Genomic DNA, 24829 nt, shown 5'->3' with positions numbered 1-24829 from the left:
ACTTGTTATCAGTATAAAAGACACCTGTCCACAACCTCAAACAGTCACACTCCAAACTCCACTATGGCCAAGACCAAAGAGCTGTCAAAGGACACCAGAAACAAAATTGTAGACCTGCACCAGGCTGGGAAGACTGAATCTGCAATAGGTAAGCAGCTTGGTTTGAAGAAATCATCTGTGGGAGCAATTATTAGGAAATGGAAGACATAGAAGACCACTGATAATCTCCTTCGATCTGGGGCTCCATGCAAGATCTCACCCCGTGGGGTCAAAATGATCACAAGAAAGGTGAGCAAAAATCCCAGAACCACACGGGGGGACCTAGTGAATGACCTGCAGAGAGCTGGGACCAAAGTAACAAAGCCTAACATCAGTAACACACTACGCCGCCAGGGACTCAAATCCTGCAGTGCCAGACGTGTCCCCCTGCTTAAGCCAGTACATGTCCAGGCCCGTCTGAAGTTTGTTAGAGAGCATTTGGATGATCCAGAAGAAGATGGGGAGAATGTCATATGGTCAGATGAAACCAAAATATAACTTTTTGGTAAAAACTCAACTGGAGGACAAAGAATGCTGAGTTGCATCCAAAGAACACCATACTTACTGTGAAGCATGGGGGTGGAAACATCATGCTTTGGGGCTGTTTTTCTGCAAAGGGACCAGGACGACTGATCCGTGTAAAGGAAAGAATGAATGGAGCCATGTATCGTGAGATTTTGAGTGAAAACCTCCTTCCATCAGCAAGGGCATTGAAGATGAAACGTGGCTGGGTCTTTCAGCATGACAATGATCACAAACACACCACCTGGGCAACGAAGGAGTGGCTTCGTAAGAAGCATTTCAAGGTCCTGGAGTGGCCTAGCCAGTCTCCAGATCTCAACCCCATAGAAAATATTTGGAGGGAGTTGAAAGTCTGTGTTGCCCAGCAACAGCCCCAAAACATCACTGCTCTAGAGGAGATCTGCATGGAGGAATGGGCCAAAATACCAGGAACAGTGTGTGAAAACCTTGTGAAGAGACTTACAGAAAACGTTTGACCTCCGTCATTGCCAACAAAGGGTATATAACAAAGTATTGAGATAAACTTTTGTTATTGACCAAATACTTATTTAGCACCATAATTTGCAAATAAATTCATTAAAAATCCTACAATGTGGTTTTCTAGATTTTTTTCTTCATTTTGTCTGTCATTGTTGAAGTGTACCTATGATGAAAATTACAGGCCTCATCTTTTTAAGTGTGAGAACTTGCACAATTGGTGGCTGACTAAATACTTTTTTGCCCCACCATCCTATATATTTATATATATATAGTAATTTACAACATTAACAATGTCTACACTGTATTTCTAATCAATTTTATGTTATTTTAATGGACAAAGAAATGTGCTTTTCTTTAAAAAACAAGGACATTTCTAAATGACCCCAAACTTTTGGGAACAATTTGAAAATGCACACCAAGCCAGTGTTCTTAACCCATTATTCCCCATTAGCCGAGTGCAAAACATCTGCTCTTGGCATGTCATCGCCATCGGTATTAACTGAGAGAACAACTGCCCCCTCTCATTGAAGCCACGGAAGTTCAAGGCCTACCGCGGTACACCAGTAGTGGAGGCATTATTATACCAAAAACAGGATCCCCCATTATAGTGAATTTAAAAAATGTGCAATCTTCACGTAAAAAATTAAATAAATTCAAAGACAATTATGATACCAATAATTGCTTCTAATACTCCAGATGTATGTCCTTTAATTGATTATCAATTTGAGTTAGTCAATGAGAGGATGCAGCACTGAGTTAACCTGCAACGTCACTTCCTGGAGTGGTAGTAGCTCAAACTGCGCATGTTATATCTTAACCGACTTCGTTTGGCTTCAACGTGCTATTGAGTCTTCAAACAGGAATGACTTGTGTCATGTGATCGATGGCTTTGTCCATTGGGGATTACCGAGCAGCAAGAAGTTGCTCTCAGATGATTAAATCTCCCATGAACACTAAGTGCTCTCTCAGTGCAATGCATTAGACACACAATTATTTATCTCAAGAGTCCCCATCCTAAACTATTACTCCATAGCTAGACAGTCATACACTTAGGTAAAGTAATAGAGGTTTGATCAGGAGAGAAATCATAATGACTACTGCCGTTTCCAGAGATGAGGTAGACCTCCCATGATCTACAGAGGAAGAATAGTGTATTGACCATTTTCTTTTCAGATTACACGTTCGCAAAGATGAGTTACATGCAGAGAAAGATGCGTGATGCAATAATGCACACCTGACATAATCATAGTGGACATGAAGAATAATACCAATTCATCTATTTAACTACTTCACATCAAACCCTCTATCATTCCTATTACACTATGTCTGCATCTGCATCCCAAATGGCACCCTTTTACCCATTTAGTGCACTACTTTTGGCCAGGGGCGCAAAGGGTGTGCAACTGGAAGTGGATAAGGCTCTGACTGAGATCCACCCAGGTCATGAGGTGGCAGTGACATAGGTTGCTTCCCAATTGGCACAATTCCCTATTTAGTGCAATACTTTTGCCCAGAGCCTATAGGGAGTAAAGTCCCATTTGGGGCACAACCACAGAGAATTAATCATAGAATGAGTCACTCCTGAGGGACAGCGGCCTCCTCATAAAGCCACTACCCAGGCCACACGGCCGTGGCCCCAGTGCCAGGAGGCAGCAGGGGGTAGCCAGGGTACCAATGTCATCAACCCTACTGCCATGAGCTACAGTCTGTCTTTGTTATTCTCTTTACCAATCCTGATGGTTATACTAGGGCAAGACTTTATGACTTCACGCAACAGGGGTTTCATTTCCCAGCGGTTCAGTATTCCGACCCCGGCTGTGTTCCAAATCGTAGTGCACTACATAGTAAACAGGGTGCCATTTGGGACGTAACCTGACCCTGCTGACCCTGTTCAAGGGCAGAACTCACCATACTGAGAAGCATGTTAAATGAGGAATCTATATATCACTCTTTTCTAGATGAATCATCAGTAACACCTCCCTTTCCCACACAACACATTGCTTCACAGATACATAAATTGAATAATCCCGTCCCGGAATGATCTAACTACAGGAACTGGGGAAATTCCCATCATGTTCCAGTATGCTCCGCCCTCCCCCGGGAAGACACCTCTGACTGTGTCCTTCACCCAACAGTGTCATTTGGGACCTAGACTCTGACACATAGAGGGAAGGAAGTGCTTTGTAGGTGGAACCGCACAGTAGAGGGGCCCACTGGCAGCCAAGTACAATCAGTGAGCAGATTTAAATGCCCAAACGCCCATGTAAATAGGCCTGCTAGCACACAGAACATTGTGTCACACACAGAGCACAGTAGACAAGGAAAAATCCTGAAAATGATCAAACTAAAGAACTGATTTGTAAAAACTAGTACCCCTCAGATGTTGATTATTCAAATTTAGCGTTATCGTAGTCATATACATATATACTGATTGATTATAAGCACATGTGCCAGGGTTTGAACCCCTTTTGAAAGAGGATCCTGTGCAGTGTTATAAATCCTAACCCCCGTGCATGCTATTTCAATCATTTCATCCACACTGCTCTCGCACCTCAACGGGTGTCTGCGTAACCAGGCACTAAAATAGAACTTCGTTCTATTTGAGACGCTTGGCGTACTTGCAAGTCCCACCTCTCCCAGCTACTCATTGGCTTTCAAGAGCAGACAAATCCTCGTGGGGTATTTGAAATATGAATGAGGAGAGATTAATCATAGATTTAAGGGGGAAACTTCGTTTTTTATTTTATCTGTGGATTAACACTAGAAGCGTCATATGATGAGTCATGAATTTAAACATTTTAATTAGCCTACAATGCAAATTTTCAAAGTCATGTTCCACTGTCCTTGACTTTTCCTGTACAAGTATATTCAAAACACTGGTCGTTATTCAAATGTCGATGTGTATTCGCAGTTTTAGGAGGACATGTCATTTTTGCCCCCTGCCGTTCCTTCACCAAACAGTTTGCTGCCATCTGAAACGGACAATATTCAGAATATTACAGCCGATATTATTCTACATGTGAGGACTACATGTTCTTTTGAAATATAATTGATTTGTTTTTTATGTTTCTTAAGACATGTCTTAACAAAATATGGAATTTACTTGATGATGTACAACATTTGAATTGTGGTGTTTTGTGTTTTTTTGGTTATTAGATATAGCCATCAGTAACAAACCAATGAAAATGCTCTTTTTTTAAATCAAATGTTACTTAAGAGCTTTATAAACAAAACCAAAGGACTATTTTTGCAATAGCATAGAGTGCATTTGGAAAGTATTCAGACCCTTGACTTATTCCACTTTTATTTTTACGTTACAGCCTTATTCAAAAATGGATGAAAACATTTATCATAAAATCAACACACCATAATGACAAAGCAAAAACAGGTTCAGACATTTTTGCAAATGTATTCAAAATAAACTGAAATCCTTATTTACATAAGTATTCAGACCCTTTGCTATGAGACTCGAAATGGAGCTCAGGTGCATCCTGTTTCCACTGATCATCCTTGAGATGGTATTACAACTTGGAGTCAACCCATGGTAAATTCAAATGATTGGACATGATTTGGAAAAGGACAAATCTATCTATATAAGGTCCCACATTTTTTTTACATTTTTTTTTTAACCTTTATTTAACTAGGCAAGTCAGTTAAGAACAAATTCTTATTTTCAATGACGGCCTAGGAACAGTGGGTTAACTGCCTTGTTCAGGGGCAGAACGACCTTGTCAGCTCAGGAATTCGATCTTGCAACCTTCCGGTTACTAGTCCAACGCTCTAACCACTAGGCTATCTGCCGACACCGCATGTCTGAGCAAAACCAAGCCATGAGGTCGAAAGGAATTGTCCATAGAGCTCCGAGACAGGATTGTGTCGAGGCACAGATCTGGGGAAGGTTACCAAAACAATTCTGCAGCATTGAAGGTCCCCAAGAACACAGACGCCTCCATCATTCTTAAATGGAAGAAGTTTGGAACCACCAAGACTCTTCCTAGAGCTGGCCGCCCAACCAAACTGAGCAATCGGGGGAGAAGGTCCTCGGTCAGGGAGGGGACCAAGAACCCGGTAGTCACTCTGACAGAGCTCCTCTGTGGAGATGGAAGAACCTACTAGAAGGACAACCATCTCTGCATCAGTCCAACTATTAGGCCTTTATGGTAGAGTGGCCAGACGGAAAGCCAATCCTCAGTAAAAGGCACATGACAGACCACTTGGAGTTTACCAAAAGGCACCTAAAGAGGACTCTCAGACCATGAAAAACCAAGAGACCAAGGGTCTCTGGTCTGATGAAACCAACATTGAAGTCTTTAGCCTGAATGCCAGGAGTCACGTACAGAGAACCCCCTGATGAAAATGTGCTCCAGGACCTCAGACTGGGGCAAAGGTTCACCTTCCAACAGGATAACGAACCTAAGCACACAGCCAAGACAATGCAGGATGTGTCTTTATGGGACCGTATTCGTTAGCAATACCACTGAAAATATCAAAAAAGAAGGTCCAAACGTCTCTGACAGTGGGAATCAAGCTGATTCTATACCATTTTACAGAGGCCAGTTCATGAAGGAAGGCTTGCTCATTAAAGTTTTTTTGACAAGAGTCTATGACAAATCAGGACAGGTAATTTCACTGAACAGCCATTACAAACACAGGCTGTAAAACAGTGATCACTAAGGTCATTACAGAAAACACCAGACTGATACCTATCAGGATTATTTGTGAGGATAACATCAAGGAGAGTAGCCTTTTCTGGGTGTTTGGAGTCATACCTTGTGGGATTGGTAATAATCTGAGAGAGATTTAGGGAGTCCCATTGCTTTAAGATTTAGGGAGTCCCATTTGCTTTAAGATTTGGTCAGGTGGTTTAAGCATGTCCCAGTTTAGGTCACCTAGCAGGACAAATTCAGACTTAGTGTAAGGGGCCAGGAGAGATTTTAGGGCAGGTAGGGTACAGGCCGGTGCTGATGGAGGACGATAGAGACTGCAGCACAATTTAAAGCTGCAATATGTAACTTGTTGGGAGACCCGACCAAATGCACATAGAAAAGTGAGTTATAGATATATCATGGTCATTGAAAGCAAGTCTAAGAAGAGGTAGATCTGTTCTATGTGCACTATTTATATGCTTCCCATTCTTAAATCTCGTTTTTGTGTCTTTTACTTTCGGTTTTGTACACCAGCTTCTTGGAAACAGCAGTTGAGACAATCCCCACCTGGATTAACATTCATTCCTTTGTCTAATATTTTTTTTATCCATGCTGCAAGCTACATTTTGAAATACTTGCATAACTTTATGAGCTATGTTGTAGTTAATGTTTGCATGCGCTAATTAGCATTTACCTAGCATCCGCTGTGGGAATTCCTTATCACTTGTTAGCATTTTGTTAGCATTCTGCTAACTGATGTTTTGGGGTCTATTTTCATTTGAAGATATGGAAATATGGATACCGCCCAACCCTTTTCCACAGGCCTACGTCCATGGCCGTGCAGATCCCTGGTTCCGTCCCCAATTGAACCCTATTCCCTAGTGCACTTGGTCATACCACCAATTCGGTGTCTTTGATATGTGTAACTTGGTGGAAAATAACATTTGATTTCACCTCATTTGAACATTCTGTCAACGCAATAAAAAACATGTTTTCCCATCTCAAAAATGACTATAGTAAGTGCCAAATAAAGTAAAAGGGTTGACTGTAACAGGGTTGACGGTTTCATCTTAAAATCAGCCATAAATTCCCTTGCGACAGAGGAAATGGAAGCTTGTTGTGTACAACAGGGAGGGGCAATTGAGTGTCATGAAATGAAATTGTTGAAACAAGCTTCAGAGAGTTCAGTTCACGTAACAGGGTTGACCTTAAAATGAGGGACAGGGTTTTTTTTCCATTAAAATGAATCACATTAAATAAATAATCTTCAGAAATGACTGTCAAAGCAACAAAATATCTAGGAATTCACAATGATGGTGAACTTCGAGAAATCTTGGAGGTTAAGTGGGTTAAAATATTCCTGGAAGTCACAGAGGGTGGATGGAGTGAAATGCCAAAAGTCTTTATTTTCATATTTAAAACACATCTGATTTATTGAATTATCCATGTTTCCTATATTAAAAAGGGCACTTCATTGAATATAACAGGCTTTAAAAAAAATTATACTTAAAATATCAAAAAGGCTCTCATTTGGGCCCTGGTCAAAAGTAGAGTAAAGAGGGAATAGGGTGCCATTTGATCCAATCTGCTCCTAGCCCTGAAGAGATAGGAACACCCAGTCCCCTGGTCACGTAACCTCAGCCATCATAAGGAACAAATTAGCCAACTGGGGTATTCACTCAACAAACTCATAGGTCTATGACATACTATGAATCCCTCTCGGTTTTATGAGACGGGAATCGGAGTTGAGTGGAGTTATTAAAATGAGCAGTCAGCATTATTAGCTCCATGTTCTGACTTGAGTTGGTTACATTCCCGTGGTTATGTAAAGGTCACACATGGACTGCATCCCCTTCTTTATTTAGGGCACTACTTTTGACCACGGCCCATAGGGAATAAGGCTCTGGTCAAAAGTAGTGCACTATGCAGGGAATAGGTTGTCATTTGGGTTTCAGGCACTGTGCCAGATAGCCTTCCTTCCTCTACTCCCTGAGCACATTCCTTCTCACTGCGCTACCAGGGTGTTGGACAGCAAACTCAGGCAAAAACCTTTTGGATGGGGAACACCACCATTTATGGCTTGGCACAAAAGATTCTCTCATGCGCGCGCACACACACACACACACACACACACACACACACACACACACACACACACACACAGCTAATGCAATAAGCTTGAGCTCCTCCGCTTGCTAAAATATTCACTGCAGTAGGTCGACAGCAGTGCTTGTGACGCATCTCACACTCAGGATGTGTCAATTGCGCTGCATGTGTGAAAGTACCGGTAACCAAGTTTGCTTCTATACCACCACAGTCAAGGATGTAAATGCAACTTGGCCATAGGGAAGACACTTCCATTGAAACTTCAGAACCATTAACCCACAGCTCTGGAAGCATCTTAGAGTGCTGATCTAGATTCAGTTTAGCCTTTTAGACAACAATAAAAAAAAGTGAACTCTGGTAGAGTATTTGGGAGTCTCAGAGACTCATATCAGAGTCATGAGCAGAGCATGACTGCGTCCCAAATGGCACCCTATTCCCTATGTAGGGTCCTGGTCAAAAGTAGTACACTAGTAAATAGGGAATAGACTGCCATTTTGGGACTCTGACCGTGTCTTCTGGAATGCCCAAGTGTTATTACCCCTTCGATATTACAGAAGTCTTCTGCCCTGGGCCAGGGTTTGCAGTAAGAGCTAGGAAGCCTATAACTTATAGCTGCAGATACCCTTTTCCCCCTGGACAAATCCCTAACACTAAATCAGCTTACTATGACCGTGTTGCTGGGTATGGCCAAGCAGAAACCAAACTGTGATCGTGTTCCAAATGGCATGCTATTAAGTGGCAATAGAGCTCTCGTCAAAAGTAGTGCACTATAAAGGGAATAGGGTGCCATTTGGGACACAGCCTGTCTCTTTTCATAGGAGAAGTCTGAAGTAAAGCTGGCTTAGACCAGCTCTAGACTCCAGGCAGATCCCTGGAGCCGCTCCTTTTTTGGTTTCTAGCTTATAGCAAGTTGTTTCCACAGTAACATCACTTGAGCATGTCATTAAAACACCATACTGTAACTAGGGAACATAAGAAATGTTAGTCTGCCACCGTCTCTGATGGATTGTACCGCAGCCCCTATGACTGAATCAATTTTTTTATTTATTTTTTTATTTCACCTTTATTTAACCAGGTAGGCTAGTTGAGAACAAGTTCCCATTTGCAACTGCGACCTGGCCAAGATAAAGCATAGCAGTGTGAACAGACAACACAGAGTTACACATGGAATAAACAATTAACAAGTCAATAACACAGTAGAAAAAAAATGGGCAGTCTATATACAATGTGTGCAAAAGGCATGAGGAGGTAGGCGAATAATACAATTTTGCAGATTAACACTGGGGTGATAAATGATCAGATGGTCATGTACAGGTAGAGATATTGGTGTGCAAAAGAGCAGAAAAGTAAATAAATAAATAAAAAAAACAGTATAAAAACAGTATGGGAATGAGGTAGGTGAAAATGGGTGGGCTATTTACCAATAGACTATGTACAGCTGCAGCGATCGGTTAGCTGCTCGGATAGCTGATGTTTGAAGTTGGTGAGGGAGATAAAAGTCTCCAACTTCAGCGATTTTTGCAGTTCGTTCCAGTCACAGGCAGCAGAGTACTGGAACGAAGGCGGCCAAATGAGGTGTTGGCTTTAGGGATGATCAGTGAGATACACCTGCTGGAGCGTGTGCTACGGATGGGTGTTGCCATCGTGACCAGTGAACTGAGATAAGGCGGAGCTTTACCTAGCATGGACTTGTAGATGACCTGGAGCCAGTGGGTCTGGCGACGAATATGTAGCGAGGGCCAGCCGACTAGAGCATACAAGTCGCAGTGGTGGGTGGTATAAGGTGCTTTGGTGACAAAACGGATGGCACTATGATAGACTGCATCCAGTTTGCTGAGTAGAGTGTTGGAAGCCATTTTGTAGATGACATCGCCGAAATCGAGGATCGGTAGGATAGTCAGTTTTACTAGGGTAAGCTTGGCGGCGTGAGTGAAGGAGGCTTTGTTGCGGAATAGAAAGCCGACTCTTGATTTGATTTTCGATTGGAGATGTTTGATGTGAGTCTGGAAGGAGAGTTTGCAGTCTAGCCAGACACCTAGGTACTTATAGATGTCCACATATTCAAGGTCGGAACCATCCAGGGTGGTGATGCTAGTCGGGCATGCGGGTGCAGGCAGCGATCGGTTGAAAAGCATGCATTTGGTTTTACTCGCGTTTAAGAGCAGTTGGAGGCCACGGAAGGAGTGCTGTATGGCATTGAAGCTCGTTTGGAGGTTAGATAGCACAGTGTCCAATGACGGGCCGAAAGTATATAGAATGGTGTCGTCTGCGTAGAGGTGGATCAGGGAATCGCCCGCAGCAAGAGCAACATCATTGATATATACAGAGAAAAGAGTCGGCCCGAGAATTGAACCCTGTGGCACCCCCATAGAGACTGCCAGAGGACCGGACAGCATGCCCTCCGATTTGACACACTGAACTCTGTCTGCAAAGTAATTGGTGAACCAGGCAAGGCAGTCATCCGAGAAACCGAGGCTATTGAGTCTGCCGATAGATAAGAATATGGTGATTGACAGAGTCGAAAGCCTTGGCCAGGTCGATGAAGATGGCTGCACAGTACTGTCTTTTATCATCTTTTATCGATGGCGGTTATGATATCGTTTAGTACCTTGAGTGTGGCTGAGGTAACTATCATCTTGAATTCAGAGAGAGTGAGAGAATTTTTATCACAATATGGATATATGATATACTTGTTATTTTCAAGGTGACAGGAAGAAAAAAATTATTTGGGTCTCTACAATCTCTGTTCTAGGCCAAATAACTAGGATATCACTGGCGGTGATAGGGCGGTGCACAATTGGCCCAGCGCCGTCCGGGTTAGGGGAGGGTTTGGCCGGGGTGGTCCGTCATTGTAAAATAAGAATTTGTTCTTAACTGACTTGCCTAGTTAAATAAAGGTTAATCCTCCCCATACAGCAATGAAGCAAGGCACACATTACATATTTCCTGAACTGGGAGGCTAAAGGAGTAATAATCCTTATCCATCTACAAGGCCTACTACAAGACAACAGTGGGCAAACTCACTCACTACCTACCCTGATAGTAATATGTTGTATGTACTGTATCAGTGTTGGCTACTGGGGAGAATGTAGTACATTGAGAATGAAGTAATCTTCTAACAGCAAACATCTACAGCCAATACAGTACAGGAAAATCACTTTCTGATGACAAAAGTCCAATAGTCAGAGGGAGCTCTCTAAACATTGAGGAATGGTGAAATGACCCAGTCCACACTGTCAACAGACCTCAGTCTAGGGCCTATAGGCCGTAGATGGCATCTTTGCATTCCGTAGGCAGTGGTAAGCCACAGATCTGTAGGCTGTAACTACAGACCAGTGTCTACGGAAGAGTGAGTAATGTTACAGGATCCGTAGTAGACCTAGGGCTCATTTTACTGCCTGCCTAGAGAACAAGATCACTTAATAGATTAGTAACAACTTCTGTCATCAGAGACAACTGAAAAATCTACCATCGGAGAGAGAAGGGAAAGAGACCATTAAATAATGTTGATCAGCAGCTATACTTTTATAAATTGATGGTATTCTGGAAGACAGATGCTGTCACAGTTGGTTTTAGGTACAAAGAGGCCAAAGATAAGCGTTATAGAAAGATCATTCTATATAATGCCACACCTCTGAGTGAGTATGAAGCTACAGTTTATAAGGTAGGCCCTCAGTATGTAGAGCCAAAGCTGTACCACAGAGATCAATGGACATACTCAGTGAATACTCATTAGAATAGACTCCATGAAGTCACCAAACAAGCACACCGCATACCTCTCCACATGAAGGAGTTAAGTGGAACAGACAGTTGTTCAGATGACCCACTGTTGTGTTCACGTTTCCTTCATAAATACTATAGGAGCATTTACTGGCAACTACAGTGTCTCTTGTAGAAAGCAGAAGTACAACAGTACATCTTCTTGGATTGTGCCCAACTGGTACCTAATTCCCTTTATAAGGCATTACTTTTGACCAGGGCTCATAAGGTGTGAAAAAAGGAACAAGGTGTGTTGATTGTAAACAAAGAGACGCAGGCAGTACTAGGCAATACACTATAACCACCTAGATCTTTTAAGTGACAGACAGGTTTTAAAGTGGCAAGCAGGCGAGGAGTGGGGAGAACATTTCTTCATTCTCACAGATTTATGACAAAGAGGCAATCAGAGGGAACAGCTGATGCTTGGCCAATAACCGGCAGGATTCCAATCCCAGAGATGTGTTTTGTGTCCCAAATGGCACCCTATTCCGTAATAGGGCATATAGGGCTCTGGTCAAAAGTAGTGCACTACATAGGGAATAGGGTGCCATTTGGGACTCAATGACCTTAGTGAGAGAGGCTCCCTCTTACCATCCTTTACCTAGTTCATTACAGCACATAACTCAAGGTTTAGGGCTCCCGAGTGGCACAGCGGTCTAAAGCACTGCATCTCAGTGCAAGAGCCGTCACTACAGTCCCTGGTTCAAATCCAGGCTGTATCACATCCGGCCTTAATTGGGAGTCCCATACGGCGGCGCACAATTGGCCCAGCGTTGTCCGGGTTTGGCCGGGGTAGGCCGTCATTGTAAATAAGAATTTGTTCTTAACGGACTTGCCTAGTTAAATAAAGGTTAAATAAAAATTCAATAGAAAGGTTGTAGCTGGGGATTCATACATTGGCTATATGGATGAGCCACATGCCATAAATGAGCATGGCTTCAAACTTGGTTGGTTATGAATGTGAAAGAGACATGTGGCATATTCTGAGAGATTTTTCCACTGATCTTTTTTCAGATGCAAATATTGTGTCGATCGTAAACGTAGGTGCAAATTTAAAACTTCACTGCACAAGCTGTTGTGGTCTGAGTAGGCTATGAGGGGATTTGATTATCTGGACAGGGTTACCCCGGTGGCAGAAGTTTGTACCGGGTAAAAAGTGATTGAATTCGTTTTGGAACCGGGCTGCCTCCCGGTGCGAGCCCGGTGCCCCGTTCAAAGCCTGAGGCGATGTCGGCTCAAAACAAAAGTGACGTAGCCTAGGCTAGATTAAGCACGTGGAGTAGGATTCTGTGTTCACGTGAAAAGGCCATTGCTCTTGATAACAATTATTTATCTGCATTCCCACTTAAAACTAGTTTGAAAATTATACAATTTATTTGATGGAAAAGTGATGCATGTTTCTTGACGATGCACCATGCTGCCTTGTTGACAACATGACCGAGCGGCACGGATTACGGCTCGATTTGAAAAGGGCGCTCCTTCCTCACCACTTTTGTCCTGTCACGGGCCATAGACCAGTGCACTGCGGCTCAGGTTAATAGAATTTACTCTGTTATCTGAGTGTTCACTGTAGTCTAATGACAAGGGAGACTATTTAATTTACATATAGGTAATCATAGGTTTAGGCTATGTGAAAACCATTGCAATGAATACATTCCCTAATTTCGGTAATAACTGAAGGTATGATAAATACAGATTCATTTGGCACTGGCAGCAATACACGTAGGCCTATTCTACAGCACTGATTAGGCTACTGAAAATGTGTCATTTATTTATTTTGTGCATAAAATAAAACTGGCTACATTGAGTTTAGACAGGCAGCCAAATTTTGCCCCCCCCCCTCCTAAATTTGACTTTTGGCCAATCAGATCAGTTCTGAAAAATACCTTAAGTGAAAAAATCTGATGTAACTGGTCAAAAGACTAATTGGTGGAAAAAATATCAGTATTGGGATGCCTGTGTGAACGCAGCCATTATAGCCTGAACAGTGAGAGGACAATGTCAGCTGTGAATCCAAATATAGGATTTTTGTAGACAGTCTGCTACACAGAAACCTACGGTACATATTGTTCAAATAAGCGACTTAATTGAAAGGTTGGCCGAAGATTCATTGTCGACTAAACGTGACATTTTTGTGTGACATTTAAAAGGGGCCTTTAATTAAATCATTACGAGATGTGCGTTTATGCCAATATGGCATCAACGTGTTGACACATCCCGTGGAACCGCAATTGAATCACAGCAATCCAAATTCATGATTTCTTCTGAGCGAAAAATACCAATCTTCGTTGTTTGATATTGGGGAATCAAATAATAAACTGCACAATGTTGGTTTTGCTGCGATTTTGGACATGCGACGGATTTCTAGAAATACAACTGAATAGCATCTGTAGAAAAAAAACAAGAAATTGCATATTTACCTGGTCGAGAGGGAGATTGATGATTTCGCTTATGGGTTGCAGCAAACTGGATCCAGTGCATGCCGGTGACACTGTTTCAGTAGCCATGATTCAGTGAGTGTTGAGAGAGTCCCTCTGCTCCCCTTCCCCTCTGACAGTGGATCCCCGATTCGCCCCGACTCTGATCCTACATCCACCGCTGTAGCTGCTGTTTGCTGCTGGCCACTACTGGCTGTCGGTTGCTCTACAGCACCTTCTAGGCGGAAATACTTCCCAAATCAACCATCATTTGGGCGGGGAAGGATTCGGCTCATCCCCGCTTTGGACAATGGTTTGTGACAATGTCAGCACCATATAGGATGGACTAAATAGGCGTTGGTGCCACTGAAAAGTCTAAAAAGTATAAATGGATCTTTAATTCTCCGTTTCCAGTTGAAATAGGCTACTTTTTATTCACGTTATTTCATTTCTCTTGTAGTCCAAAATGTAACTTTTTTTCTTTATAAATAGCATACTAAAATGTTATATTAAGCGCAGGTCCTCAATATGAAGCTCTGCTTCCGCGCACACTGAACGCAAAATAAGATGCCGCGCTGCTGTCCCCTCGCAGTGTCACTGTTATTCACCCCAGTCCTGAAGGTGGAGGCAAAGCAATTCATAGAATTAGACGAGGAACCCCGACATCCTCTGCGTTTCTAAGAATCTCGTTGGCTGAACATCATCACGTGACGCCAACTTCCGGCCTGAAAATATATTTTTCCTGTCCAAGAAACGTGAATTTGAGATAAACAAACGTTATATTTTATTTAGCTACGAAACGTTCGAATGTAGGTGGTGGTAGCCACATTACATTTTATCATGGTGAAATGCGTGGTCCAGGGGTGTCCTAATCGAAGTGACAATAATAAAGGAGCGTTTCCGAATCGTCCTTCCAAGAGGTTTTTCAATTTTCCTAATGACCAGGCTCGGGTGAAAGTGTGGCTTGCCGCACTGCGAGAAACGGAGAAGGAGGATTCAACAGAGGAGCACCAAATATGTGAAGACCACTTTCTGACAGACCACATAACACCACGCGGAATAAGCGAGGATGCCATTCCTATCATGCCCCCATACCTCGACGGGCCACTGAGTCTGATCAGCCCGTGGGGCGAGGACTCTTCTGACGAAGAGGAATTCGTGGATGATGATGATGCTTCGGCTATGCACGTAAGGATGAGCTCATCATTTTGACAGCTTTCTTACTGCATTCATTGTAGTCGTTTTAACTTTGACCAACCCCTGTCTATATGTATTATATTTACAGAATGACGATGTTGAAGAAAAATATGATGAGAGTCAGGCCGAGACAGAACCATCTGCATCTAGGTAAGGTTGCAGCACTCAAGCCTGTATTTAGGATAAAAATTGCAAATATAAGCATTCATCCTTTAGTGTTTTTAATGCACACATGCATTGTGCACACAAGGCCTATTTCAGTGGGGGTTTTTCATTTTTTTGATCCTCTTCACTCTAGGTTCCGTGCACTGGTTGAAGGCACCAAGACAAAGACAAGACAAGGTATGGGTAATCATCTTTACTGAAAAATAATGTTGCTTCCGTGCCTTTGACAAAGACTTTATCCCAAATAGCAGCCTATCTCCTATATAGTGCACTACTTTTCACCAGGGCCTTTTAATAAACTATATAGAGAATAGGGTGCCATTTAGGATGCAGGTAATGTCAAATCAAAGTATTTTTTTGGCTTTGATGCAATGTTTACCTTTTTTCCTACTGTAGTCGGTGCTTCTACTGAACCCAAGCCAGTGTTACCGTACACCAGTAAGGGATTTGTCCGCCAGGATCTATCCCTGGCTCTGTTGACCAAGAAGTTCCTAAGGCTGATGAGTGGCGCCCCTCATGGTATCATGGACCTCAACCTCGCAGCACAGAATCTCCACACACGCAAACGGAGGGTATATGACATCACCAACTGCCTGGAGGGGATCAAGCTCATCCAGAAACAATCGGCCAACAAGATCAAGTGGATGTGAGTAGTATATCTTCAACACACAGGCTCGTTGCCAGTCTGTGCTCTCACCTTCTGTGTTTATGTGTCTGTTTTGACAGGATGTGTTCATGCAGGGTTGTATTCATTAGGCACCGAATGGAATAAAACAGACTAAAATAGGAAGGGACTACCTGAACTTGTCCAATAAGAAAGATTTATTTTCATGTTCTGTTGCAAAACTTTTTTTATATGTTTTCTGTTGCGTTCCCTGGTGAATATGCGACCCCCAGGTCAACTTGCATGGTTGCAAGGGGATGATCTGAATTCTGTGTGGTTTCCTCCTCTCCCTCCCCAGAGGTCTGTGTCCAGTCACCAGTTTTATTGGGCCGAAGCAGAGGCTTCAGCGAGAGCTGCAGAACCTGAAGACGGTGGAGGAGAGTCTAGATGCGCTCATCAAGACCTGTGCCCAGCAGCTCTTTGACATGACTGACAGTTTGGACAACATAGAATATCCTTTTAGAAAAGCATACAGTACATTTCACCTCTTACATGGGTTTCGATTCTCAAACCTTTTCCAGGAGTGTGCACTTGCACACTCGCCATCATGGATTGAAAAGCATAGGCTTTGGCTGGAGGAAGTTTCCACCATTGTGAAGTCCATGTGAGAAAGTGCAACTGTAAATTAACCTACGTTTCAGTTCACAATCATCAGGAATTAATCATACTGTGCCCAAACATTGGTTCAGTTACCTCAGTGTCTACTAAAGTACAAGGGTGTTATGTATCCTGCTGTTGTATACTCTTTAACTCCCTCTGTACATTAGCCTACGTGACCCACAGTGACATCAGTGCTATCAAGGTGTTCCAGGAACAGACGGTCGTTGCCATCAAGGCCCCGGAAGAGACCAAGCTGGAGGTGCCAACACCCAAGGAGGTACAGTAAGCCCTGGAGGGCCAACCACAACCCTGCTTTAAGCATGAAACAACTGAGAATCTGAGTGAGGATAGACTGCCGATAGGTACTTATCGCAGTATGAGGCCTTCCTTCTCTTGCTAGAACAAAAGACGTACCTGCTGTGTACTGACCTGGTACCAACCAAACTGCCGTTTCTACTTGTAGAATTGTATTGCTCGGCAGTGGCAGACAACTCGACTTTTAGCCAGTTAGAGAACACGGACCTCCACGTGGGGGAGCCGACAGGAGTGACAAGAAAAAGGAAGAAAGATGGCACTTTTTCCTGTCTAATCCACCCTTTTCATCAGAGTTGTTCGACCTAAAACAAAAAGCTACATAATATATTTTTTAGAGCAAGTCTAGCAAAAGAGTGTTGTGATTGAAGATGGATTTTTTTGGTTTGGTTTGCTAATGTGCACTTATTAGCAAATGTTAGCTTGCTAACTGAGCAAGTCAGTCAAACACACTTAATATGAAACGAATGGGGTGGTAATAAGTTCAACACAATACAACACTAAATGTTTTTACCACTCTAGCTATCTGGCCATTGTAGCTAGTAACATTACAATTCAATCACAATGGATTTGTTTCCATGAAGCAGCTGCCTGTAGCTCACTGCCGAGAGTAAATGCGGCGTCTTTGCTTAGCTAGCACAACTGCTAGCTAGCGAATCATGCTAACAGCTAGTTAAAATGTATCTATGGGCTTTATGCGATTATGGAGAGTGAATTAACATGTTTTGTCATCTTGCTAGCTGTGGCCATCTAGGTAATTGCAACATTAGCGCAGCTATAGCTAACATTGACTAGACCATAAAGCAACAACGCTACTGCCACCTTCTGGTTCAGAGTATTTTAACAAGGCTGATTGGCTGACAACTTCAAGATCTTTGCTGTGTGAACACAAAAGAGATTGGCTGCCGACACTTTAAAGAGGTGCTAAGTACTGTCTGCAGGGAAGCGTTTGACAATCCTACCGGTTTGTGTGAGCTTTTACAGACCTTGATCGTGTTCATTAGGAAATGCATTAGCAAACCATTGTGCAAAACACTTGCTTTTCTTATTGGACAAGTTCGCGTAGTACCGCTCTGTTTCGGACCGTTTTGTGCCCAGTGAACACAACTCTGTTGCAGTACATTCATACGTATTCACTCATGATGGACTGATGCCATCTAAACAGTTGCAGAACCAGTACGATTCCTAAACCAATTAGTCTGATGTTGATTGGCTGAACTAATCACTTTGAATTGTTTCCATTTTAGGATGACATCCAAATCCACCTGAAGGGAGGCAGGGGACCAATCAAAGTGCTGACCTGTGAGATGGACGGGCCTCAACGTGCCACACAAGGAAGTGGAAAGACAACCGGCTTTCTATCACTGGAGGAGAGCCGGATTAAGACCATGCTTCTGCACACAGGTAACAGCACAGATGTGCTTTTCAATCAAATTAATCAATTGTTAAGATATATTAGGTGCCCCATACATTTAATTACAACTATGTAAAGTACCTTGAGATGTCCTACTCTGTAAGAAAGGGATTATGCCATGATTGGATTGGAACCATTGAGTGTGTTCCCCACTGCAAGCAGCAGAGAGAGCTGTTTACTATAAAATAGGCTTGGGGAATACTGTATCAAATGAGGTCAGTTTTCTCACAAAAGGAAAGTTATGAAAGTATATACAAGGCTCAAAAAATAAAGGGAACACTAAAATAACACATCCTAGATCTGAATGAATGAAATATTCTTATTAAATACTTTTTTCTTTACTTAGTTGAATGTGCTGACAGCAAAATCACCCAAAAATGATCAATGGAAATCAAATTGATCAACCCATGGAGGTCTGGATTTGGAGTCACACTCAAAATTAAAGTGGAAAACCACACTACAGGCTGATCCAACTTTGATGTAATGTCCTTAAAACAAGTCAAAATGAGGCTCCGTAGTGTGTGTGTGTGGCCTCCACGTGCCTGTATGACCTCCCTACAACGCCTGGGCATGCTCCTGATGAGGTGGCGGATGGTCTCCTGAGGGATCTCCTCCGAGACCTGGACTACAGCATCCGCCAACTCCTGGACAGTCTGTGGTGCAACATGGCGTTGGTGGATGGAGCAAGACATGATGTCCCAGATGTGCTCAATTGGATTCAGGTCTGGGGAACGGGCGGGCCAGTCCATAGCATCAATGCCTTCCTCTTACAGGAACTGCTGACACAGTCCAGCTACATGAGGTTTAGCATTGTCTTGCAGTAGGAGGAACCCAGGGCCAACCACACCAGCATATGGTCTCACAAGGGGTCTGAGGATCTCATCTCGGTACCTAATGGCAGTCAGGCTACCTCTGGCGAGCACATGGAGGGCTGTGCGGCCCCCCAAAGAAATGCCACCCCACACCATGACTGACCCACAGCCAATCCAGTCATGCTGGAGGATGTTGCTGGCAGCAGAACGTTCTCCACGGCGTCTCCAGACTGTCACGTCTGTCACATGTGCTCAGTGTGAACCTGCTATCATCTATGAAGAGCACACGGCGCCAGTGGCGAATTTGCCAATCTTGGTGTTCTCTGGCAAATGCCAAACGTCCTACACGGTGTTTGGCTGTAAGCACAACCCCTCAAACGGTTTCTGACCGTTTGAGCAGACACATGCACATTTGTGGCCTGCTGGAGGTTATTTTGCTGGGCTCTGGCAGTGCTCCTCCTTGCACAAAGGCGGAGGTAGCGGTCCTGCTGCTGGGTTGTTGCCCTCCTACGGCCTCCTCCACGTCTCCTGATGTACTGGCCTGTCTCCTGGTAGCGCCTCCATGCTCTGGACACTACGCTGACAGACACAGCAAACCTTCTTGCCACATCTCGCATTGATGTGCCATCCTGGATGAGCTTCACTACCTGAGCCACTTGTGTGGGTTGTAGACTCCGTCTCATGCTACCACTAGAGTGAAAGCACTGCCAGCATTCAAAAGTGACCAAGACATCAGCCGGGAAGCATAGGAACTGAGAAGTGGTCTGTGGTCCCCACCTGCAGAACAACTCCTTTATTGGGGGGGGGGGGGGGGGCTTGGTAAATGCCTATCATTTCCACCTGTTGTCTATTCCAATTGCACAACAGGATGTGGAATGTATTGTCAATCAGTGTTGCTTCCTAAGTGGACAGTTTTATTTCACAGAAGTATGATTGACTTGGAGTTACATTGTGTTGTTTAAGTGTTCCCTTTATTTTTTTGAGCAGTGTATTTTGTTGTGGTCAACAAATCAACTGTTAATTTCTCCTTCTGTAGGGGCCTCTGCATCACAGAATGCTGTACAGAGTGGATAGTCTTTCGTTATGGTAGTATGCTGCACTATCACATTGTCCTCATTGGATGTTTTTGTCTCACGGTTTGGACTCTGACTACACATTCTGACATTGTCACTTTGGGTAGAGGCCATTTTTGTCATTTAAAAAAATATATTGTTCTGTGTAAAATGCCAACTATTCCTCGTATGACTTGATTGTAAAAAGTGCACATAAGTCATGAAATCACAAGCTTTATTTTTATACATGTAGTTTTGAGTTTACAGTCTATCCTCACTCAGATTCTCAGTTGTTTCATGCTTAAAGCAGGGTTGTGGTTGGCCCTCCAGGGCTTATTGTACTAAAGTGGTTGCAGTACACTACTGTATTACTGTACTTTTCAGTCATCTTCAAATGTTTGCAAAATGGTGGACAGTGTCAATGTGACAGCTATAGTCATTAGAAAGTAACACATGCTCATGTACATGAAGTTAAATTTTCCAAGCAGTTTCATCATGTACCTTAGTGAATTGGAACAGTTGTATGTTATTTGCTTTTATTTGTTTCATCTAACTATTCTGAATGCCCTATTAAAAGTTGTTTGTCTTTCTGTTTTTTTTTTATTCTGTTATTACTAATTAAGAAAACACTTCCAATGCATCCTCTTATAAATAAACTCACTTGTATATAAAAACAAATATCTAACCCTTATTTTATTACTTATCTCCATGTGCAACATCCTGGCTCAATTTCTATTTATGAGGTACACGATTTTGACATGTAATTAAAAAATAGTATTTCAAAAATCGTTATCATTCCTATGGTGTAGACCTGAGACACCGTATCCACAAAGTTTGTCATTGCTAGTGAGTCCTGGAAAGCCAACTGAGCAAAGGGAAATCCATCTATGCTCCTATTCGTTCAAACATGCCTATTCACTCGTTTGTCCCTCCCCTTTCTATACTCAGGTTGACGCTCCATTGACTATGCGCCCAGTACAGGTTGTTTCGTGGGCTAAGACAAACTGTAATAATGAAATATTGTATTTTTTTATTGGACACAAGGATAACACACAAATACATTTCACTACTGTAGTTTTGACTGGATCGACGCGGATAGCGGAATGGCAAACTTGGAGTAGCCGAACAAATCCTATGGCACACCAGGTTTTTTTTTGTGAAACTGTTAATTAAGGATTGGGATATAACTTATTTTATAGACATTTAAAGTGAGCGAAGATGCCTCAGCCGGAGTTGATCACGGTCACGGAATTTGTGGCCGAAACTAATGAGGACTACAAAGCGCCCACAACCTCCAACTTCACCACTCGGATGTCGCATTGTCGGAACGCCGTGGCAGCATTGGAAGAGGTGGGTGCAGGCCACCGCGGTGTGAAAAGTAGCAATATACTGTAATTGACTTTACATTATTAAAGGTTTTCTTATAATCAAATGTGCGCCTTTACGCACAAAGTAACCGACTTTTCCCACATCTAGTTAGTTTAGTTTCCCTTCAAGTGATACGGATGCAACTTCTGAAAACAAAAGAGGAACGGAAAAAGACCTCTGAGAAGTCAAATCATTTTTTTCTTATCCTGCTTTCTTATTCCCCAAAAGTGTCCAACAAGTGCTCATAAAACGCAAAAGTTTATAGGCTATTTAATTCGGACCCAATTCTAATTACAAATCTATATACCGAAAATGTAGTTGAACATTCCTTTGTAAAGATGTAATTACTGTAGGCTACTATGACATCATGCAAAAATGCTTTACCCCGTTGTGAGGAATCTATCTTATCTGTTAGCCTACTGCCTATGAGGCAGTTTCACTTTGAAAACAGTGTGTGGACACTTCCCACGTTGAGGCTTGAGCCCTTTACAAACTTGAATAGTAGTACCACACCTTTAATACACAGTGGGTCCTTCACACTTCCATATCATTGGAATTGGATTTCCTTGATATATCCCAAATGGCACTGCTATGGCTCTGGTCTAATGAGTGCACTATAAAGGGAATAGTATGCCGTTTGAGACATAAACCTTGTGTTCGCATTAGGCCTATTGTCATGCACGGTAGATCACGATGGGTACTTCTATGGCATCCCTGGCATCTGTTGGCATCCAGATCTGCTCCTGAATGCTCTCTGGAGATGTGCTGTTGCCCCAAGCCAGGCTGGTAATAAGAACATGGTCTGTCAATGCCACAGATACGCTACTGGCCTTTGGGGAGGCTGTATGAATCACTGGATTGTTATAGTGTAGGCCCTATCCATTTTAGAGCAAACTGTTTTTGCGCAATGGAGGAAGTCACACACACATAGCCCTATGAGAGGATCTGCTGATATGTGTACAGTGTTGCATACAGAATATACCACATGAGGAGAGCTGACTAGAGAACACTTGTAAGTGTTACATGAAGTGTAATCTTGTCAAAACAAAGTGTTGTATTGCAATGACTTTCCCTGTTTCACAACTGATAGTCTGAAACAGAATGCCAGTCTTTAGCTTCCCCTTTCCCCCCATTAGATTTCACAGTTGACAGTGAACGCACTGTGTTTATCAAGTTGGACACACAAATGCATACACACACACACACATGTTACACTCACGTTGATAAATTGACACAAACGTCCAGAACACACAGCCGGCAGGCAGCAGTAATGGCGATCATTACATCAAGTCGACTGACAGGCAGCACTCCCCTTTCCAGTTCCTCTTGTCTGCCTGACATTGCCTGTAGCAGCCCACTGTGGCTGCCTGTTATCATCTGCTTGTAGCCTTCTGTGGCTGCCTGCCTGTTGAGGACAGTATCGCTGTGGACTGGAGTGTCATGCTGTTGCTTCTTTGTGATGTGTGGTGGGTAAGCTCTGTTCCAGGGAGCCACAGATTGTTTTCACATATACAGTTGAAGTCGGAAGTTTACATACACCTTAGCCAAATACATTCAAACTCGGTATTTCACAATTCCTGACATTTAATCCAAGTAAATATTCCCTGTTTTATGTCAGGTACAATCACCACTTTATTTTAAGAATGTGAAATAATAGTAGAAATAATTATTTATTTCAGCTTTATTTCTTTCATCACATCCCCAGTGGGTCAGAAGTGTACATACACTCAAATAGTATTTGGTAGCATTGCCTTTAAATTGTTTCGGGTAGCCTTCCACAAGCTTCCCACAATAAGTTGGGCGAATTTTGGCCCATTCCTCCTGACAGAGCTGGTGTAACTGAGTCAGGTTTGTAAGGACTCCTTGCTCGCACACGCTTTTTCAGTTCTGCCCACAAATGTTCTTTATGATTGAGGTCAGGGCTTTGTGATGGCCACTCCAATACCTTGACTTTATTGTTCTTAAGCCATTTTGCCACAACTTTGAAAGTTGTTTTGGTCCACTTGGAAGATCCATTTGAGACCAAGTTTTAATTTCCTAAATGATGTCTTGAGATGTTGCTTCAATATATCCACATAATTTTCCTCGCTCATGATGCGATCTATTTTGTGAAGTGCACCAGTCCCTCCTGCAGCAAAGCACCCCCACAACGGGCTTCACGATTGGGATGGTGTTCTTCGACTTGCAAGCCTCCCCATTTTTCCTCCAAACATAACGATGGTCATTATGGCCAAACAGTTCTATTTTTGTTTCATCAGACCAGAGGACATTTCTCCAAAAAGTACGATCTTTGTCCCCATGTGCAGTTGCAAACTGTAGTCTGGCTTTTTTTGGGCGGTTTTGGAGCAATGGCTTCTTCCTTGCTGAGCGGCCTTTCAGGTTATGTCGATATAGGACTCGTTTTACTGTGGATATAGATACATTTGTACCTGTTTCCTCCAGCATCTTAACAAGATCCTTTTCGCACCAAAGTTAATCTCTAGGAGACAGAATGTGTCTCCTTCCTGAGCGAAATGACGGCTTTGTGGTCCCATGGTGTTTATACTTGCGCACTATTGTTTGTACAGATGAACGTGGTACCTTCAGGCATTTGGAAATTGCTCCCAAGGATGAACCAGACTTGTGGAGGTCTACCATTTTTTTTCTGAGGTCTTGGCTCATTTCTTTTGATTTTCCTATGATGTCAAGCAAAGAGGCACTGAGTTGAAAGGTAGTCCTTGAAATACATCCACAGGTGCACCTCCAATTGACTCAAATTATGTCAATTAGCCTATCAGAAGCTTCTAAAGCCATGACATCATTTTCTGGAAATTTCCAAGCTGTTCAAAGGCGTAGTCAACTTAGTGTATGTAAACTTCTGACCCACTGGAATTGTGATACAGTGAATTATAAGTTAAATAATCTGTCTGTAGTCAATTGTTGGAAAAATGACTTGTGTCATGCACAAAGTAGATGTACTAACATACTTGCAAAACTATAGTTTGTTAACAAGAAATGTGTGAAGTGGTTGAAAAACTAGTTTTAATGACTCCACCCTAAGTGTATGTAAACTTCCGACTTCAACTGTAGTCCTCTTTAAAGTGAACTCTGGGGTAAAAATAAATAAATATATATCTCAGTTCTCTTTGTATTCACACTGTCCTTACCTTTGAATGAGGACTCAAGTTTTTTGCCAGTTCACTTCACCAATGTTTTTGGTCCAAGTCCTCTTTGCATTCCCATTAATATGTTTAGAAAATAACTAAGATCGATTTCCAACATTCACTCAATGCACTG

The 24829-nt window shown here is 42.7% G+C and overlaps 3 protein-coding genes across 4 annotated transcripts in view; 2 read left to right on the top strand and 1 right to left on the bottom strand.

Annotated features, from left to right (window-relative positions):
* The window catches only part of mboat2b (membrane bound O-acyltransferase domain containing 2b), a 58832-nt gene extending 44311 nt beyond the window's left edge, over window positions 1-14521 (bottom strand). The window contains exon 1 of the mRNA XM_029677257.2: window positions 13973-14521. Within this exon, the coding sequence (XP_029533117.1) occupies window positions 13973-14059 (87 nt within the window). The 5' untranslated portion in view covers window positions 14060-14521. The remainder of the gene's footprint in view (window positions 1-13972) is intronic.
* Window positions 14522-14643: 122 nt separating this feature from the next.
* Window positions 14644-20775, top strand: e2f6 (E2F transcription factor 6). 2 transcript variants are annotated; one of them, XM_065026462.1, is made up of 8 exons: window positions 14644-15157; window positions 15255-15316; window positions 15465-15508; window positions 15728-15977; window positions 16294-16448; window positions 16760-16872; window positions 18155-18311; window positions 18668-20163. In XM_065026462.1, exons 1-8 carry the CDS (start codon window positions 14810-14812, stop codon window positions 18700-18702), a joined length of 1164 nt encoding a protein of 387 aa, XP_064882534.1. In that variant the 5' UTR covers window positions 14644-14809; the 3' UTR covers window positions 18703-20163. The 2 variants fall into 2 exon arrangements, with proteins under 2 accessions (XP_064882534.1, XP_064882533.1); XM_065026461.1 differs by lacking the exon at window positions 18668-20163 and adding an exon at window positions 20170-20775 and having other exon boundaries at window positions 14653-15157.
* A 364-nt stretch (window positions 20776-21139) lies between these two features.
* asap2b (ArfGAP with SH3 domain, ankyrin repeat and PH domain 2b) overlaps window positions 21140-24829 on the top strand; it is a 48597-nt gene continuing 44907 nt past the window's right edge. Inside the window, 1 exon segment of the mRNA XM_029677255.2 lies at window positions 21140-21535. Within this exon segment, the coding sequence (XP_029533115.2) occupies window positions 21404-21535 (132 nt within the window). The 5' untranslated portion in view covers window positions 21140-21403.

This window comes from Oncorhynchus nerka, linkage group LG13 (genome assembly GCF_034236695.1).
Source record: "Oncorhynchus nerka isolate Pitt River linkage group LG13, Oner_Uvic_2.0, whole genome shotgun sequence".
In the NCBI taxonomy this organism is placed as follows: Eukaryota; Metazoa; Chordata; class Actinopteri; order Salmoniformes; family Salmonidae; genus Oncorhynchus; species Oncorhynchus nerka.
This window is presented reverse-complemented; position numbering and strand designations above follow the sequence as displayed.

Excerpts from the sequence above, each read along its gene's own strand:
- e2f6 (XM_065026461.1), top strand. The coding sequence starts at position 14,810 with ATGGTGAAATGCGTGGTCCAGGGGTGTCCTAATCGAAGTGACAATAAT. Across the intron at positions 15,317-15,464 it reads ACAGAACCATCTGCATCTAG|GTTCCGTGCACTGGTTGAAG; the intron begins GTAAGGTTGCAG and ends TCTTCACTCTAG. Across the intron at positions 18,312-20,169 it reads GACCATGCTTCTGCACACAG|GGGCCTCTGCATCACAGAAT; the intron begins GTAACAGCACAG and ends CTCCTTCTGTAG.